Source organism: Balaenoptera ricei, chromosome 18 (genome assembly GCF_028023285.1).
Source record: "Balaenoptera ricei isolate mBalRic1 chromosome 18, mBalRic1.hap2, whole genome shotgun sequence".
In the NCBI taxonomy this organism is placed as follows: Eukaryota; Metazoa; Chordata; class Mammalia; order Artiodactyla; family Balaenopteridae; genus Balaenoptera; species Balaenoptera ricei.
In genome coordinates, this window is record NC_082656.1 from 16,664,444 (window position 1) to 16,683,599 (window position 19,156).

At 41.9% G+C, this 19,156-nt stretch overlaps 1 protein-coding gene across 3 annotated transcripts in view; it reads left to right on the top strand.

Annotated features, from left to right (window-relative positions):
* Positions 1-12,505: 12,505 nt before the first annotated feature.
* The window catches only part of INTS6 (integrator complex subunit 6), a 109,756-nt gene continuing 103,105 nt past the window's right edge, over positions 12,506-19,156 (top strand). For all 3 annotated transcript variants that reach the window (XR_009498632.1, XR_009498631.1, XM_059902495.1), the window contains exons 1-3: positions 12,506-13,144; positions 13,527-13,604; positions 14,406-14,555. Coding sequence is in view for 1 of the 3 variants with exons in the window: in XM_059902495.1 (XP_059758478.1) it covers positions 13,034-13,144; positions 13,527-13,604; positions 14,406-14,555 (339 nt within the window). In the remaining 2 variants the exon portion in view is untranslated. The remainder of the gene's footprint in view (positions 13,145-13,526; positions 13,605-14,405; positions 14,556-19,156) is intronic.

Consider the following 19,156-nt stretch of genomic DNA (forward strand, 5'->3'; position numbering starts at 1 on the left):
CAATCTTTTGAAATGCAAAATATTTATAGATTTTTACTTTTTTTTCTAGGCTTTTGTAGTTGTTTTGCTTACACCTAATTTGACAGCGATTTACTTAGTGACTTTGTTTCACGTTCCATTGGTTTATGTAATAATTAACATAATACAAGTTCAGCTGGTATGAAGGGGCTTGGGGGGGAAAATGCAACTGATTACACAAGCATGGAACTTGTAGTGGGTGAAGTTCACAATGATAGCAAAGGAAATTTTACTAGTTTGGGGCGTATACCACAACGTGGGCATGTTTTAAAGAGGGAATGAGGAGCATCACTTAATCTGGCAAATTAAGTGGACGTCATGAGTGCTCCTATGTGCCCATCATCTGTGATAGATATTGCCTAATAAGATGTAAAGCTATTTTACTCACTGTTTTAGAACACTAGTGTTTGGAGACTAGCGAACTGAATATTAAAATGATATTCTTACTAACATCTTAGAAGCTCTCACCCCATTATCCTTCCCACTATGTTCTTATGAGCAAATTCCTCCCTTATACTATATTTTGTTGACTGGCTCCCTTATGTTTTCCTCTGTGTCTGAGGCTCTGCCTTGTTTTTGTTCCAAGTATCCCAGTTCCTACATCTGCACAGGGATTGGAGCCCTAGCCCTAAGTGCCAATTCCCATGGATGGGTCAACGACAACTCCTGTCAGGCTTGCCCTGGATTATGCCTCTGGATTCAGATCTAGGTTCCAAGTCTATTCTGCTTTGTGACCTTGGACTATGTTAATTAATATTACTTGTTCTCCCTTTCCTTTTCTGAAAAAGAAAGAACACTTAGCTTGCAGGTTTGTCAGAAGATTAAATGATCATGGGAAGCTCTAGCAGGAGTGCCTGGCACAAGTAGGCGATGAAATGCATGTTTTCTGACCATTCCCTTGATTTCATATTTCTGACTCAGAGCTCTGACCACCTACAGGTATGCTTGTTGAATGTCCTAGAGGTTGACCCCCTGCCAGCCGGGATTTTTGCCTATGAAGAGCTCAGAAGGTCTGCTTGCTTGTCCATACTATCCCCTAGCAGCCACTAAAGAGGTTTCCCTGGAGCATTTAGCTTGGTTGGCTTGGGCAGCCATCCATTTCCCATTGCTCCCTCGGACCCATTCTCTCCACCTCTGAATCTCTCTATAATTGATTTTGTCATTCAATATAGATTACACATCTGCCATATACTGACATATTAGTCAGGGTTCTCCAGAGAAACAGAACAAATAGAAACAGAGGAACAGAACATAGAACATACATATATGTGTGTATGTATATATATATATATATATATAGAGAGAGAGAGAGAGAGAGAGAGAGAGAGAGAGAGAGATTGATTGCTTATAAAGAATTGGCTCACACGAGCATGGAGCCTGAGAAGTCCCAACATCTGCAGTCGGCAAAGTGGAGACGACCTAGGAGAGCCAATAGTAGTCCCAGTCCAAAAGCTGGCAGGCTTGAGACCCAAGAAGAGCCAGTGTTACAGTTTTGAGTCTGAAGGCAGGAAAAGACTGAAGTCCCTGCTCAAGGCGGTCAGGGGGGACGTCCCTCTTACTCAAGGGAGGGTGTCTCTTTGTTCCATTCAGGTCTTTGATTGGATGAGACCCACCCACTTGGGGGAGGGCAATCTGCTTAACTCAGTCTACCTATTCAAATATTGATCTCATCCACAAACACCCTCACACACACCCAGAATAATGTTTGACCAAATTCTGGGCAGCCTTGTGGTCAATTAACATCACAGTGGGCACGGTGCTGGTCATTGTTCATATTCTTGTCATTGTTTCTGGTCTCAGGGAAGTCAGTGCCCCTTCTTTCACGTCCTCGTGTTCCCACCTGTGCTCTTAACCCTGTCGTTTCCTCTCCTGAGACTGCCCCACCCCGCCATACCTCTCTCACACCTTCGGTTTCCCCCCATTGTTTCTCTACCTGAAAACATGTTCAGGTTTTTCCTTCACTTTAAAATAAAGTTCTCTTTGGTCCTTTGAGCTACCATCCCATCTTCTTTTTTTTAGTTCAAAAAGAGAAGTTTATATTCTCCGCCTTCAGTCATTCACTAAAATCCCTGGTGGGAATTCCCTGGCAGTCCAATGGTTAGGACTCCACACTTCCACTAAAGGGGGCTTGGGTTCCATCCCTGGTCAGGGAACTAAGATCCCACAAGCCGTGTGGCAGAGCCAAAAAAAAAAAGTAAAAAAAAAAAAAAAAAAAATCCCTGGTGATCTAATTGACCTTATTTCTTCTGTCTTTATATTCCTTATAAAAGTCAACAATGGCTTTCTCAAATCTAATAGCTTTTGTTCAGCCTTCACTTTGTTGTGTCATTAACTTTTGAAAAATTATATTTTCCTTTTGGAAATTCTCTTTTTGCTTTGGCTTTGGTTGTCCACCTGTTCTCTGCTAATTTGGTGGGTTTCTCTTTCTTGTCCTGTCCAATTAGGTAATGTCCCTCATTGCATTTTGAACTTCTTTTTGGCATTTACCAAATTCCACTCCATGTTTTAGTTATTTCTATCACACAGGTTTAAAAGGGAAGCACCTAGCTCCACCACTTACTCCTTTTCCCTGCTTTATTTTTTTCTAGAGTACTTATCGCTGTCTTACAAATATAGAGTTTACATATTTATTGTCTCTCTCCTCCTCTTCCCCATGTGGGCAGGGATTTGGGACTGTTTTTTTCACTAACATATCTCCAACATCCAGAGCAGTAACTAGTGTTCAAATAATAATTGTTGAATTATTACAAAGATTGATGTATAGGGCTGTTCAGTGCATCCTTATTTATAAAAGTAAAACATCTAGAAATAAAATATCTGGTAATAAGAAAATAAATCATGATACATCCATGGGATGGAATATTATGCACTTTTTAAAAGTCATATTGAAAACATTATTTAATGAAAAATGCTTACATTATATTAGGTGGGAAAAAAGCAGGATAGAAAAAATATATATAAAAGACCCTAATTCTATTTAAAATATAAAGGAGGGAATATATACTAAAATGTTCTTAGTGGCTATATCTGTGTAGTGAGATTAAAAGTGAATTTTGTTTTCTCTGTTATTTTTGCATTTTGTAAATTTTTGACAGATTCTTTTAAACAAAATTTAAAGTTAGAAAATTATAAAACTTTGAAGAAAAATGCTTCCTTATTCAATTGCTTTATTCTATTCTTCTTCAGTCTGAATGAATTTCTCACTTCAATTAGGGATATTATTTGCATTTATCTTTTGGCACTGATTAGACTGTGCTTAGTATTATGTATCTTTATTTGCTCTACTAGGCCCTACACTTTCTGAAATCAGAAATCATGTCTTATTTATAATTTTCAGAGCCTACAATACCTGTCTCTACATTCAATAACTGTTTGAAAGAAAAAATATTTTAAAATGTTTTAATAGCCAGAAATAATGTATGGTGTTAGTTGCTTAGGGAAACCATCAAATCATGTAATTTTCTTTTATTGATCCGATGTCCCTCATGACTGCCTTGAAAATACTCAGGTTTAAAGCCATGTCGGAAGGATGACTATGGTTCTGGCTCAAGACAGCTACGTAGGAAGACCTTGAACTCACTTTCTGCCATGGACACAATGTATCTACAGCTGTATACAGAACAATTTCCTCTGAACAAAAACGTAAAAACTGGCGGAGCAACCCCTTCACATGAGGCAAACCAGAGGGAAATCACATTGAAGCAGGTAGAAAGGCTGAGACACAATCTCACTGTAATTCCCACCCCTGGCATGGCGACCTATAATCAGGAGGGAACTCAAAACCCAGAGCGTCTTCTGAGGAGTGAAGGGTTCATACCCGACATTGGGCACCCCAGTTTTTAAAACCAGCACCTGAGAGAATGATGACTACAGTACAAGCATTTTTACCTCTCTGTTGGTAAAAATTATTTACATATTTTACTAGTTGCTGGTACATTACATGAAAACTTCTGATTCTGGAGTAAACCTGGGCATGATAGATTTCAGGACTGACACATTAAGGTAGTTAGGCTAGGCTGGTGTTAGAAAGAGACCATGGGACAAATGGATCCAAAACACATGGTGCAAATATGATGAGTTTGTTTCTTGCTCTTAAGGATGGATGTTCTTGGTTGGCAGGCAGGTTTCTTCCACCCATTTAGAGTCTCAGTGTCTTCCATTTTATGGCTTCCCAGGTTATACAGCATGTGCACTGTATGCTAATTGTATTTACTAATCTCTGCCACCTGTAGGTTAGGTTGTAGGTTCAGCTGAGGGCATAGAATTGCCGGATTCAGCAAATAAAAATACAGGATGCCCAGTTAAACTTGAATTTAAGATGAACAACACATAATTTTTTTTCTTATGAATTTATTTTATTTATTTTTGGCTCCATTGGGTCTTGTTTGCTGCGTGCGGGCTTTCTCTAGTTGCAGCGAGCAGGGGCTGCTGTTCGTTACAGTGGCTTCTCTACTTGTAGAGGAGCACGGGCTCTAGGCGCGTGGGCTTCAGTAGTTGTGGTGCACGGGCTTAGTTGCTCCGCGGCATATGGGATCTTCCCAGACCAGGGCTCGAACCCGTGTCCCCTGCATTGGCAGGCGGATTCTTAACCACTGCGCCACCAGGGAAGCCCACACATAATTTTTTTAGTATAAGTATGTTCCACATAATATTAGGTACATAATTATACTAAAAAATTATGCATTATCTGAAATTCCAATTTAATTGTGGGTCCTGTATTTTACCTGGCAACTCTCCGAGGGTAGCGAGTAGGTCTATCTCATTTAACACTGAATCCCCAGAATCTTTAAAAAAATTTTTTTATTAGAGTATAGTTGATTTACAATATTGTGTTAGTTTCTGCTGTACAGCAAAGTAAATCAGTTATACATATACATACAGCCACTGTTTTTTTTTTTTTTGGCTACACTGGGTCTTTGTTGCTGCACGCGGGCTTTCTCTAGTTGCAGCGAGCCGGGTCTTCTCATTGATGTGGTTTCTTTTGTTGTGGAGCACGGGCTCTAGGTGCGTGGGCGTCAGTAGTTGTGGCAGGCGGGCTCAGTAGTTGTGGCTCGCAGGCTCCAGAGCATAGGCTCAGTAGTTGTGGCGCATGGGCTCAGTTGCTCCGCGGCATGTGGGATCTTCCCGGACCAGGGCTCGAACCCGTGTCCCCTGCGTTGGCAGGCGGATTCTTAACCACTGCGCCACCAGGGAAGCCCTATCCACTCTTTTTTAGATTCTTTTCCCATATAGGCCATTACAGAGTACTGAGAAGAGTTCCCTGTGCTATACAGTAGGTCCTTATTAGTTATCTATTTTATATGGTAGTGTGCATTTGTCAATCCCAGTCTCCCAATTTATCCCTCCCCATTGAATCCCCAGAATCTAAAACTGTACCTGTTGACTTTAAGATAAATAAATCTCTCAATAATATTTAATGAATAATTGATATTCTGCCTGTCAGGGAGAACGTATATTAGCAAAGAATACTTATTATTATTAATTAGAACAATACTGCTATTAGTAAGAACATGTATTATCAGCCAAAAATAGTGATTATTAATACTACTTGTTATAAAAATACTAAGTATCAGCAAAGAATACTTACCAACAGATAAGACTTTAAAATGTATCAGCACTTCAAACTACAAATGTTTTCAGTAAATGGATAAAATCTGTCTTCCCCTTGATGTCTGCACAGCTCTGCCTCTCACTTCTTTCAGGTCTCTACTCAAATGTCATTTTCTCAATGATGTCTTCCCTGTTCTCTATATCTAAAGCGGCAGCCCTTCCCCCTCTGCAACACTGTTACCTTTCCTGCTTTAGTTTTCCTCCTTCACACTTAAGAGTGAACATACCATATACTTATCTTCTTTACTGCCTCCCTCCCCCACTAGAATGTAAACTTCATAAGGACAGGCATTTTCCAACCTGTTTTATTCACTGCTAAATTTCTAGCTGCTGCACATACTAGAGATTCAATAAATATTTGTTGAACCAATGACTGAATAAACACCATTGGTTCTTATTAGAAGTTATAGTTACCAGTAGTTTGATATTCACTTCACATGACGCACGATGGATTTAATTTCACAATATCATGATTCTGCCTGCATCTACTCAGTTCACCAGGTCCTATCAATTCATGGAGTTTATCACCTCCATGTCTTTTATTTATTTATTTTTCTATAAATAATATATCGCCTCCATGCCTTTTATTTATTTATTTTTCTATAGATTATTTTTAAATTTTATTTTTATTTCTTAAGATTTATTTATTTACTTTTGGCTGCATTGGGTCTTCGTTGCTGCACGTGGGCTTTCTCTAGTTGCGGCTAGTGGGGGCTACTCTTCGTTGTGGTGCGTGGGCTTCTTAATGCAGTGGCTTCTTTTGTTGCGGAGCACAGGCTCTAGGCAAGTGGGCTTCAGTAGTTGTGGCACGTGGGCTCAGTAGTTGTGGTGCATGGGCTTAGTTGCTCTGGGCATGTGGGATCTTCCCAGAACAGGGCTCGAACCCGTGTCCCCTGCATTGGCAGTTGGATTCTTAACCACTGCGCCACCAGGGAAGTCCCCATGTCTTTTATAACACCTGCCTTACCTTACTGTCCCTGTTGTCACATCCACAGTGATTCCTATTTGTTCCCTGAATTAAGGCAGAAATTGCCTAATTGGTCTCCTTGCTTACTGTATTCCCATTCTAATCCATCTTCCCAATTGTTACTGAAGTTATCTTTCTAAAATGAGATTCTGATTATATTACTCCCTTACCACAAAACTCTGTCTTCCTATCACCCGAAGATAAAATTCAAAATATCTTACTTGGACACATGAAACCCTTGATGTGGTCCAGCCTCAACTCCTGCCACTCTTCCACACACATGTTCCAGCCCCATGGATTTCTGTCTGCTCAAATGTCCCTTTGTGAGATTAGCTGCTCTAGCCTCAGTACTCACAGTGCTCTTTGTATATTCTAATGATGCTTATCTTAAAAGCTACAAGCACTAAATAGTATTTCACCGATTTTTAAAAAATGTTTATTTATTTATTGGCTGCACCGGTCTTAGTTGCGGCATGAGAGATGTAGTTCCTTGACCAGGGATCAAACCCAGGCCCCCTGCATTGGGAGCACGGAGTCTTAACCACTGGACCACCAGGGAAGTCCCAGCATTTCACCGATTTTAAAATGTACATTGCTTTCTCTTTTAACATCTCGAAAATTGGAATTCAGCATTCAGTGGTTGCATCTTATAATGCTGTCACCAGAAGGCAGTTGTGATGTAGCTGTCATAGCCTGTACATGCGCAAACTTCATGATTATTCTTGGTGGCACAATGAGGCAATTGCAAACCTTAGACATTTTAGTCAACTAACCGTTTAAAGAAAGGACATAAATCCTGTTTGGGCCTGAAAACCTTTCACTGACACCTTCTAGTTGGATCAAGAAAGCACCAGAATCAAAACTTGTGGAATGGAAGCCAATGGTTTAGAAGAAAATACTGAAGACAAGAGTGGAGTATTCTTTTAAAACATGTTGTATCACTAATGCTCCTGGTTGGTAGAATTCAGTACAGTATGGAAAAATTCTAATTGGTAAGAAAGCAATATGTCTTAGTTTACTTTTATTTTTAATTTTTTTGTTGCACCGTTCAGCTTGTGGGATCTTAGTTCCCCAACAAGGGATCGAACCTGGGGCCCTGAAGTGAAAGCGCCCAGTCCTAACCACTGGACCGCCAGGGAATTCCCATGTTGTAGTTTAATGAGCAGCATTTTTTGTTTTTCTTTCAGTGCCCCAAAGTAATGGCATTTCTTAGAACCCGTGGTGTCTCAGAATTGATAAAATACGGTATCTTATCTTGCATTTTCAAAACAATCTTCTAAGACAGGTCTGGTTGTATCATGCCTGGGGTCTGCTGACATCATAAGAGTGTATTCTCACTACTTTTCTTCTTTCCATTAAACTATAAACTCTCTATGGCTTACCATAGTGATAGGGTTTCAATAGTGCCTGTCACATAGTAGGTGGGCTATTAATAGTTGTTTAAATAATTACTGCTATGTTCATGCTCCTTTGATAGAGAAACTGTTCCACTTTGATTCTAATTCTCAATTTGGATATGTTCATTTTCAGTACTCATCTTGAATCGCCTAAGACTTCAACTATTACTGTGAAATGCTGCCCGTTGGAAAGGTCTAATTTCTTGTTAATAGTAGTCCCTAGTAGCATTTTTTTCTGAGGATTGACATTATATAATTATATAATTGGTATTATATAATATTATAAATTAGGATGACCAAAATTAAATTTCCTTATATATTATTTGAATACTTTCTGCTACATAATTTCACATCTAATTTTTTACGCTTATTTCTTCATTGTTTTTGATGTTCTCAACCTCTCAACATCACTATTGTGATCTCAAAGAGTAAAACAGAGAGCTGAGCAAATGAATGGTAAGACAGCCAAAAGAAACTTTGTTAGGTTACATGTGAGGAACACTAAGTTCATCTGATTATTCTTTTCAGATGGTACAACCAGATACCATAAGCCAAGTCATTGGCACATAATTATTTTTAAACCGTGTTACCCTGTTTAGTTTAAAATAATTTAAAAGGGCTCTGGTTGGCTCCTACAAATGAATATAATTCATCAGTTCTTAATTCTGTTAGAATAGCTCCATTTCAACAATTTAGGCTATTGTTTAAGCCAGAGTCACCATTCTTTCAGAGGGTTTTGTATAATTAATTCATTCCCTTTTAAATCAGAACCATAGCATTTGGGCAGCATTCCTTTAAAAACAGCAGCAAAGAGCATGTTTTCTCCCACATACTTCTTCCCACCAATGTCCTCCCAGAAAAGTCTTCTCTAATCCCTTAGACTGCAACAGCACAGGGCTTAGCACACCCTACTCCAACTAGTTTTCCCTCTAGCATTGCAAGAGTTCACTGTTTCTTCAGTTGAGTCTGATGAAATAGTTGGCTTGCATTTGGGGGCCATGTTTTAGAAAAATAAGCCTGCATATAACCAGAATCTTTCTAGAATCACATTCTAGAATCACAGAGATTGAGTGAAGAAGAGGTTCATGTTTCCCATCTTGTGCTTCCTGCAAGGCCTAAGCTCATTGAGGGGAACAGTGGGAGTCTCTGGCATTATTTTGTTTTCTCTTTTTCCTTTTTGTCAAACATAGTTGAATTCAAGCAATTTAAATATGCATATGATGAAACTCCACTGTTATCTATATTGGTGTCACATTTATAGTTTTTTTCCCTTTTAGTCTGCAGATTTATTTTAGGAGTTTTAAGAAATGTAATAACTCTAAGGGTATGTGAATTTTTAAAGTTATTTACTGAGTACTACTAGATGCTAGACACATACATTATTCTTATACTTTAAGCATATGGCTCTTAATCAGCATTATTTAAGATTCACCTGAACAGCTTTTTAAAAAATGAGAGGTAGAGGGCCCATCCCAATTCTACTGTATCACCTTCCTCTGGGTTTGGGGATTTGGTACATTCATTATCATTTTTAAGCTCTATTGATAATGCTGATGTGCATCTCCTGGCCCAGAACCACTAATTTAAGCCATCACCAACTAATAGCTTAATTGCCAACCAGAGTCACTAAGAATAAACTTGGCCTATTTCACAATTTTGTCTAGGGACCACTCGTCAATGCTTCCTGGTTTTGGACTGCCTCTTGATTTGCTGCCTATGTATGTCCTGATTTTTTTCCTGTTCTGCCTTGGGGCCTTGCCTTCCAGCACTTCTGGGCCTCTGAACTGGAAACCTGGCCTTTGATCTCAGGTGCCACCACAAGCATAGGTTCTGGTTATATGCTCCACGTTGGCTCCTTGGACTTGGCTCTCCTGATCTTTGCATCTAATCCTGGCTCTACCATACACCTCCACTTATGACCCTAGTGCAACAATCTGCCAACTCCATGGAGTCAGGGAAGAAAGACCATGGTGGCTCCGTTGGAAATGATTTCAAGTAATGGCAATAGGTAAGGTCATTATTAATGCATGTTCATCTACCTCACTCGTCTAGTTCTATTCCCTTCAAACACTGCTTTGTACTCAGCACCCTAACTAAAAACTCCAATTTATATGGAAAAAAATTCTTAGCCTGGAATAAAGGCCTTCTACCATCCAGACCTGACCTACCTTTCTGGATGTTATACTGTTCTTCATGTACCTGGTGCTCCAGCCTAGCTGAACTTGACTGTTCCCCAGGAAGCCACTGGCAATGCTGTGCTAACTTCCTTTCTTTGCTACATTTCCAGCGTCTAGAAGGAGTTTTCACCAGCAGCTTCTTTTCCTTTACCCACATACCCAAATCCTACTAATCTTTTAAAGCAGTGTTTCTCAAACCTGAGAAACGTAAAAGAAATTATGATTCTAGAAAATACATTTTCTGACAGGCAGGAGTCCACAGAGCACAGTTTGAAAGCACTGATAGAGAAATCTGAAGACCAACTCTACGAAAATCTCTTTCAGTTGCAAATTATCACTTTGAAAGAAAAAATTTCTTTATAACTAATAAAACAATTTGTATATTGTCATTAAAATGAAAACAAAAAATTTAAAGTATCAAAGAACTCTAATTCTTATCCCCAGGGTCTAGGATCCCAGTTTGAGAAACATTGCTTTAAGGCACCGCTTAAACTTACTGACCCTGGAAAATGTTCTTTCATTACCCTAGGGAAATAAAATTTTCTCTTTTCTGAATTATTTAGTATCTAATCACTTTCTACTCTGTAGTAGCTAATAATATGTAGGCAATATTCTTCTAGAAAAACCACAAACTCTTTGAAGGCAGGGACAATATTTTAATCATTTTTTAACTCCACTGGTCCTCAGCAAATATTGGATGTAAGCTCGCTACTCCACTTTATTTAGTAGTCCAAATCTCTTAAAAATATTTTACTCTTCTATGGCACATACAGAACACCATATTACTGAATAGCCCTACTATTAAATTAACAAAAATTCAGAGGTTGTCTTAAATATTAGGAAAAGTCCAAGTTATAAAATTCAAAATTTAGAAAAAGTGCCACAAAACATGTCTGTTCTGTGTTAATGGTAATAGGAACAACTTCTTTGAGTGACCAGTAGGCAAATAATTAAGAATTTCAGGATAAACAATCGAAATGCTAGGCTAATAGGAGAGGCCCTATAAATCTCTACAGTCTTATACCGGTCTTATGTCCCTAATTCAACTTGTATTTTAGGCAATGTCTTTAAGTTTTCAACTAGTATATTTGAGGCAACTCTTCCTCGGACATGATTTAGGAGAGGAATCATTATGCCATCAAGCCTGATGACAGGGGCTGGTTTTATCCGAGAACGTCTGCCTTCATGCAGTATTTGGATCGAGTCTGAGACAGCATACAGTGCAAGGAAAGAGCACTAGCAGGGTTATGGAGAACCCATGCTATGTGTCACCTGGGCAAGCCAAGTCAGTGTGTTCATCTAAAAACAAGAGTAATGGACGCTGCTTTTCTAAGGCCCCTTTTAGCTCTGAGATTGATAGTCTGTGGCCCTAAGTAAACATGGCTTGTGAGACGTTATTTCTTTGGGTAGGACGGGTTATTTTTCCCCGAGTATAAAAAGGGCAATAAACTGTTTATCGATATTTGAGTCTTCCCCCGCTGCCCTTTAAGGGCTGAGTTCGGAAAAAAAGGGTTTGTTCCCTTTCTGGTGGGTCCTCCAACGAGAGGGCTCCTGGCCAGGTCCAGCCCTCACCCTCGGTCGCTGCCCAAGGCCGAGCGAGGCTGCGGGCGAGGATCGTCCCTCGCCCCCACTCCCCTACGGGAGCGGAGTGACTCGCGGAGGAGATTAGTCCCTGGTCATAAACAACCTCTCACTTCCCTTCCCCCGCCCCGGGCCCGCCCGCGCTGGGGCCGGCCCTCCGAGGCCCAAGGAACCTCCTCCGACGACCGCGGGCCCCGAGCCCTCCTCCGGAGGATGACCGCCAGCCTGCCCCGACTCCTAACCGGGCGTTGGATCACTCTACTCATCCCCTCCTCACCCGCCCACCGGGGAAGGGGTTCGCTACAGCGACCTCGAAACAGGAGCTGAGGCCAGCCTCCATTTCCCTTCCTCCGACCCCTATCACCTCCAACAGCCAAGGAGAGGGCGGCGGGCCTCACGCGCAGACTCACGGCCGCGGCCGCCCTGCGCGCGCCGACGCAGCCCCCGCCCCCACACCGCCGTCCTTCCGCGGGCTGTCCCCGCCCCTTCCCGGAGCCCGCCTCCGCGTCTGCCGGCCCGCCTGCTCGCCCCTCGCGCTCGCTCTCGCGCGCACCCGACGCTCCGCCTCCGCGCGTGCTCCATAACTGTTCCCGGAGCCAGCCTCCAAGCTTCCCCCGCCCCTGAGCTGTTTGAATATGCTAATAAGAGGCCAGGGACCAGCCAATAGATTAGCGGGGCGGTGCATCACGTGGCTCGAGGACGTGTCAGGGGCGGAGCCTCTGCAGCCCCTGCCCGAGTTAAAACCGGAGTGTGCGAGAGAAAAGCGCTTCAGTAGCGAGAGGGGCTGAGAAAGTGGTGACACCGCCGGGGTGCGGAGGGAGTCCCTGAAACTTCTCCCAACAGCCCCAGGGCCAATCTCCCCTCAGCCCACTCCCCTCTTCGCCAGCTCCCAGGTCCCCACTCCCTGCACCGGGGGTGGGGTTGGGAGCCAGGCCCGTCTCCCGCTGGGACACACACAGGGGCCGGGAGCGGGGACGGGACCCCCGAGGCGGGGGGGACGGACCGACAGACAGACGGCCGGGCTCCCGCCCCAGCGGGCAGGCAGGCAGGAGGAGGCGGAGGCGGGGGTACGACTGGGAGGACTGGGTCTGGGGAGTTTCCTCTCAACTATCGGGGGAGAAACTCCCCGCAGCCGGAGGAAAGACCCAGACCGTGTTTTCCTCCCGGGGGCCGCGCTCCCCCGCCCCGCGTAGCGGCGGTCGCCGCCGCCGCCACCGGCGCCTCCACCTCTACCATCTCCTCTTTCTCCACCACCTCGGGCCCCGGTGTCCCCGGCCAGCACTATGCCCATCTTACTGTTCCTGATAGACACGTCTGCCTCTATGAACCAGCGCAGCCATCTGGGCACCACCTACCTGGACACGGCCAAAGGCGCGGTAGAGACCTTCATGAAGGTACCGACTGACCGAGCCCGGGCGGCGACCCCGGTCCGGCGGCCCGCGGGCGGCAGGGGTGGGGGGAGGGCGGCCGGGGGCGGCTAGGCGGAGGTGTCGGGGACCTGACTGCGGGAGCTGCCGGGCTCGGGGACCCCCTCCCCCACCGCGCGGGCGGGCGGGCGGGCGGGCGCTGCAAGCCGGGCTCGGCCCGGGCCGGGGCTCCGGCCCCGGGCGGTGTGCGGGGGCTGATCTGTGTGTGGGGGGCGGCTGCGGCGTGTGCGGTACTGTGGGGGGCGGCGGGGCCGCTGGGCGCCCCTTCTCCGCCTGGTAACCTCGCCTCTCTCTGCTTCCCTCTCGCCCGCCCTGTGCCTCCTCCCGTCCCCCACCCGCTCTCCCGCAGCTCCGTGCCCGGGACCCTGCCAGCAGAGGAGACAGGTATATGCTGGTCACTTTCGAAGAGCCGCCCTATGCTATCAAGGTAACAGCCCTCGCCCTCCCCCTTCCCTTCCCTTCCCTGTTCCTTCCTCTCTCACCCTCCCCGCCCCCCCATTCACCCTTCATTATGCTCCCCTCCCCCACCCGCTGTGCTCCAGGCGCTGAGGTCTTTTCCCCTGCGGGCTCCCACCCCCTCCCCCGCTACGGAGCGTCCTGGCGCGGCGCGGAGTCGCCGGGCCACCGCCGTCCCCTCCCCAGCCCGGCCCGGCGGCGGCGGCGGCGGCGGCGGCGCTGCGATCAACATGGCCGACATTTCCCCTCCGCGGCGTGAGCGGCAGCAATGAACTGTGGGGGATATTTATTCAAGTTAGCCCGAGTGACAGCCGGGCCCGGCAGCGCTGAGCCTGGGTCTGCATTAAAGGGGAACCGGCCTGAGGCCGGGGCGGGGGGGGGGGGGTGCCGCGGGGCTGGGGCTGCGGAGTCTCCCCGAGAGGGCCGCGGACCGGTGGGACAGCGCGCTAGGTGAACTTCGCAAGTCCCGCTCACTTCTGCTTTCCACCAGTATCTCTGCATCCCCGAATTCTGGGTATGAGGCTGGGGAGTACGCTTCCCGGGGAAGTTATAAAGTACGAAGGCTGGTAGCTACCGAAAGCTGTAGAGCCAGCAGGTTTATTCTTGGCCTCCTTTGGAAGAGAGTTTCCTCAGCAGTGATGCGGTATTGACACGTTACTCAAAACCGTGCAGCAAAGTGAAGCAGCTCCTTGGTGAACGGCACATTGTAACGGCCGTCCGTGTGCACATGGCTTTGAAAGATGAAAAAAAATTCTTACGTTTTTCTTTTCAGGCCGGATGGAAAGAAAACCATGCAACGTTTATGAATGAACTGAAAAACCTTCAGGCTGAAGGACTTACGACTCTTGGCCAATCCCTAAGGACAGCTTTTGATTTATTAAATTTAAATAGATTAGTAACTGGCATAGACAACTATGGGCAGGTAGGTTGACTATTAAGGTGGAAAAACAGTTGATTTTTCTTTTTGTGGAAAAACAGTCCAGTCCCGAAACTATATAACGTGAAATACAAGTGTAAAACATTTCAGATTAAAATCCAGTATGCACATAATACAAAAGTGAAACTCTGACCACACTGTATATGGTTTTATAGCCCTCATTTTTTTTTTCTTTTCTTAAAATGTATTTGTGTTCAGAATTCGAATCTGAATTCTTTGCTATGAAGTTGACATAAATTTAGTTTTAATCCCTTAAAGTTCACTCAGGAAATAAACAGGAAAACATCCTGCCTCACCACACTCAGTTTCTCTGGTAGTCTATCCACAGGCAATTGTGCAACTGTTGCAATGACTGACAGACACTAGTTGATTAGTGGTCTTAAAATGTTAGAGGAAATTATTCTATTTGTTGTATCAGGGTTTAATTTAACCATATTGTGTAGCTCTGAAAGGTAAGAAGGTTTTCATTGTAGTGCACTAACTGGCTGAGTACATTAAGATTTCTCAGCTTTTGAGGTGTGTCCAATAAGGCACTATGCAGGAAGAATTCTGAAGCCATTCTTGAATTAAATGGCAGGTCCAGAGTTTTGTTTTTAAACTCCAAACGCTTGGAAAAGAGGCTGTTTGAAAATATGAAAGAACCCTTCCTTTCTCCCTTAACTCTCCCAGTTCCTCTATTGCACTTGCTGTTATCTCTTTGAAGATGAGACAAGACCATTAAATCACATGATGGTTCACTATGGGATAATGCAAGGTGGTCCATTATAACACTTTCTGAGGCAACTGGCCTGGGAAGTAAAAGATACTGAAGAATGTGTAATGTTACACATAACAAAGGAATATTAAATCCAAGGAGTTCAGTTCCTATGTTGTTGTGCAAAGCACTATTACCACAATGATACTTTTAGGCACACATTTTGTTCTTGTTCCCAAGTTCCATGAGCCACAGTTTTAGGAGTTTCACAAATTTCAGGGAAATTCTTCCCGCAACTACAGCTTTTGGTTTCTTTATATAGAAAGAAGCAGAATTGTTCCCTTGTTATAGAAATGTTTATGCTTTTCTTCTTAAGGGTAACTATTCAGTGCCTGAACATCTTTGGCTTTGGAAATGGCTGAATGTAGTTCTATTGCATTTAAAGTATATGTTGCAACTTGGAGTTACTTTGTTTCTATCTTTATGGAATTATGGAATTGCACTTCCTGTATTTTCTCACACATTAATCTTTTTCTGTTTCCCCTTTCATGCTGCTTTCTTTTTCAGCTTTTAGTAAGTTGGGCAGATTTGCCATGAACTTTTCAGTTTGTTTCTTTAAAATAATGGATTTATTTCCCTTTCATATTCCTTTGTTATCTGGAGCGCTGTGCAGTCTTATTGCTTAAGGTTTTGATCTAAACTTTGAGTTCAAAGACAGATATGAAACTTACCATTATTCAGTTATCCTTATTTCCTTATTATTGGATATACTAACTGTTATTATTTGGTTGGCAGGTTGTCAGTGTATAGCAGAACTACTAATTTCCTGTTCTTCTGCATCACATTTCATAAGTGGGAAAGGCATTTAGACACGTTTACCTTCTACCTCCTATTAAAAATATTTCTTAGGTGTTTCCTTAGAAAAAACTGATTGTCGTGGAGAGGCTGAGGACATTTGTTATTTAAACCCGTATTTTCCTTTTCCCAGTTGCCATCTTCCACCAGAGGATGCTTAAGTTCTTGTCTATAAAGCTCACAAAAAGTTTGAGGTTGAAGGTGGTCCTGCTGTGCTCTTACCACTTTGACCAAGAGAAGAGCCTGGAGATAGGATGTTTTTGTATGTTAAGATTTATTAATTCAACACGGGGGAGAGATTATGCCTTTCAGTTATTTTGATGAATAAGCAAGGATGCAAGGAGTAATATCCTGAATTGCCACATGAAAATGATCCTAGCATTAAAATAACTAAGGAAGCCACAATTTTCCAAATGAAAATGACAATGATTGAGTCTAATGATTATGATTCTCATGATTAATTAGAAGAAAACATCTTCCCAGAAGACATTTTTCATCATAAGATTTTTTTCTTGCTGATTTAAATATACATTTTCTATTCAAAAAAAGGATAAATTATCAAGAAGTTTGGAAGTCTCAAATATTTAATACTGAATATAGTTCATGTATTTTCTTCGTAAGGTTATCTGCCTATTTTTTGTGGAGTACCAGTTTTCTGTAACCTCAGTGTTTCTTGTAAATACTTCCCGTTTCATGCTCTATATTAGGATCTTTGGAGCCCACAGTACTAAATGCTTGTATATAATCTCAGTAGTTGAAGGAAATGAGAAAAGGTGAGCTAGATGAAAGGGCATATTGATTTTATAGAACATCTAAAAACCTTTAAGTTTCTGAATAATTTTTCTTAAACACTTAAATGGGGTTTATATATATATGTATCTGTATATTTATATAGATATCTCCACATGTGTTCCCACCACCCACATGCATGCACATATGTGGTTTCCATAATCAATTCCAAGAGTATTTTTAATATCTATATCTATATTGCATAAGTTTAGTTGGCATATCTACAAATAAAACGTCTTTGAGATATTAGCTAGGATACTAAGAAAACTTGCAGGGCATCAGTAAGGTTAAAGTAGCTAAGAGAAAAATGATTCTTGGTGAATGTTTTCTCAAGCACTTTGGATATCTGACTAACAAGTTCCTTGCATATAGAAGTCCTTATAAATATTTAATTTTGATAATCAGTACCATTTGCTGATACTTCTACGATCATGGAACAATGTGTAGTCAACCTTTTCTTTATAAATTATGATAACAACTTATTAAATTGCTTATCCTTGCAGCTAAATTTGATAGATTTTTTTTTTTTCACATGTATTCACCAGAGTTTCAAATAATGCTGATCTTTTGAGAGCCACTGAAAATTTGAACCTGCCTTAATATCTAAAGTTTGGACATGTATAAAGTTTTAGAGGTCTGATTAAAGTTTCCTATGTAGATCGGTTTATTTTTCATACTTTTCCAAATTGTTCTGTTTTCTGGCAATGTTTTCAACATTGTTTATTATTATTATTTTTCTTTAAGTTAGGTTCCAGTTAGGTTTAGCTGCTAAATATTACTCTGGCCTGCAGTTCATCATTTTTGTCACTGGACTGATGCCACACTCCTACTACTCAATATACTAGTACTGATTCAGTTGTTCTAGGACTTAGAATGGTACCTGACCTACTATTGTATGCCTTTGGTGAAGACAATCCTTGAGTAATACCATAAAAGGAAGCAAAATATATGTTTAATTTTTTGAGGGTTTTTTATTCCAAGTGTTTACCTCATTGAAAAATGGTGGCTTTTAGACACCATCAAATTGAATGAATCTTAGGGAGAATAATGTTAGCCGGTTTTATTCTTCAGCATAAAGAGCTATTTGTGAACTTAGCAGATAATTCAGGTAGATTTCTAATAATACTGCTTTTTTCCCTTTACCAAAGCAGTACCCATTTAGTTCTCAGGTAGTACATAATAAAGGCTTCTCTTTTAATGTTGGTAGGTGAAGTAATGAAAACTTGATTCCCATTTGGGTTTTTGGTTTCCTTTAGGCTATCAAGAAATATGTAAACAATAGTTTCGTATTTATTGACCTATAGATATCTTTTCAAAAGAAAGTAGGTTATTATACTTGAACATTCTGTGCTGAATATAAACTGGAGACATTTTTTAAGTCTCTGAACTTTTTTTTCTAATTTTTAAATTGTGGTAAAAAACACATAGCATCAAATTTACCATCCTGACCATTTTTAAATGTACAGTTCAGTAGTGTTAAGTATATTCACATTATTGTGCAACCAATTTCCAGAACATTTTCATCTTTCAAAACTGAAAGTCCTTTCAAAGCAATAACTCCTCATTTCCCCGTAACCCCAGCCCCTGACAATCAAAGAAGGGCACCATTCTACTTTCTGTTTCTATGAATTTGACTACTCTAGAGATGCCACCTATAAATGGAATCATACAGTATTTGTCTTTTTGTGACTGGCTTATTTTACTTAACATAATGTCCTCAAGGTTCATACATGTAGCATGTGTTGGGATTTCATTTCTTTTTATGGCTAAATAATATTCCATTGTATGTGTATACCACATTTAAAAAATTTTTTTGTATATACCACATTTTGCCTACCCATTAATCTGTTGATGGACACTTTGGTTGCTTCCACCTCTTGGCTGTTGTGAATAATGCTGCTATGAACATGGTGTAAATGTCTCTTGAGATCCTGCTTTCAGTTCTTTTGGATATATACCCTGAAGTGGAATTGCTAGATTGTATGGTAATTCTATTTAAAAAAATTTAAGGAAATGCCATATTGTTCTCCATAAAGTTTGCACTATTTTATATTCCCACCAATAATGCACAAGAATTCCAATTTCTCCACATCCTTGATAACACTATTTTCCTTTTTTCTAATATTAGCCATCCTAATGGATTTGAAGTGATATCTCATTGGTTTATTTGCATTTACCTAGTTATTATTTATATTGTACATCTCTTCATATGCTGGGTGGACTTTTGTATACTGGCTTTGGAGAAATG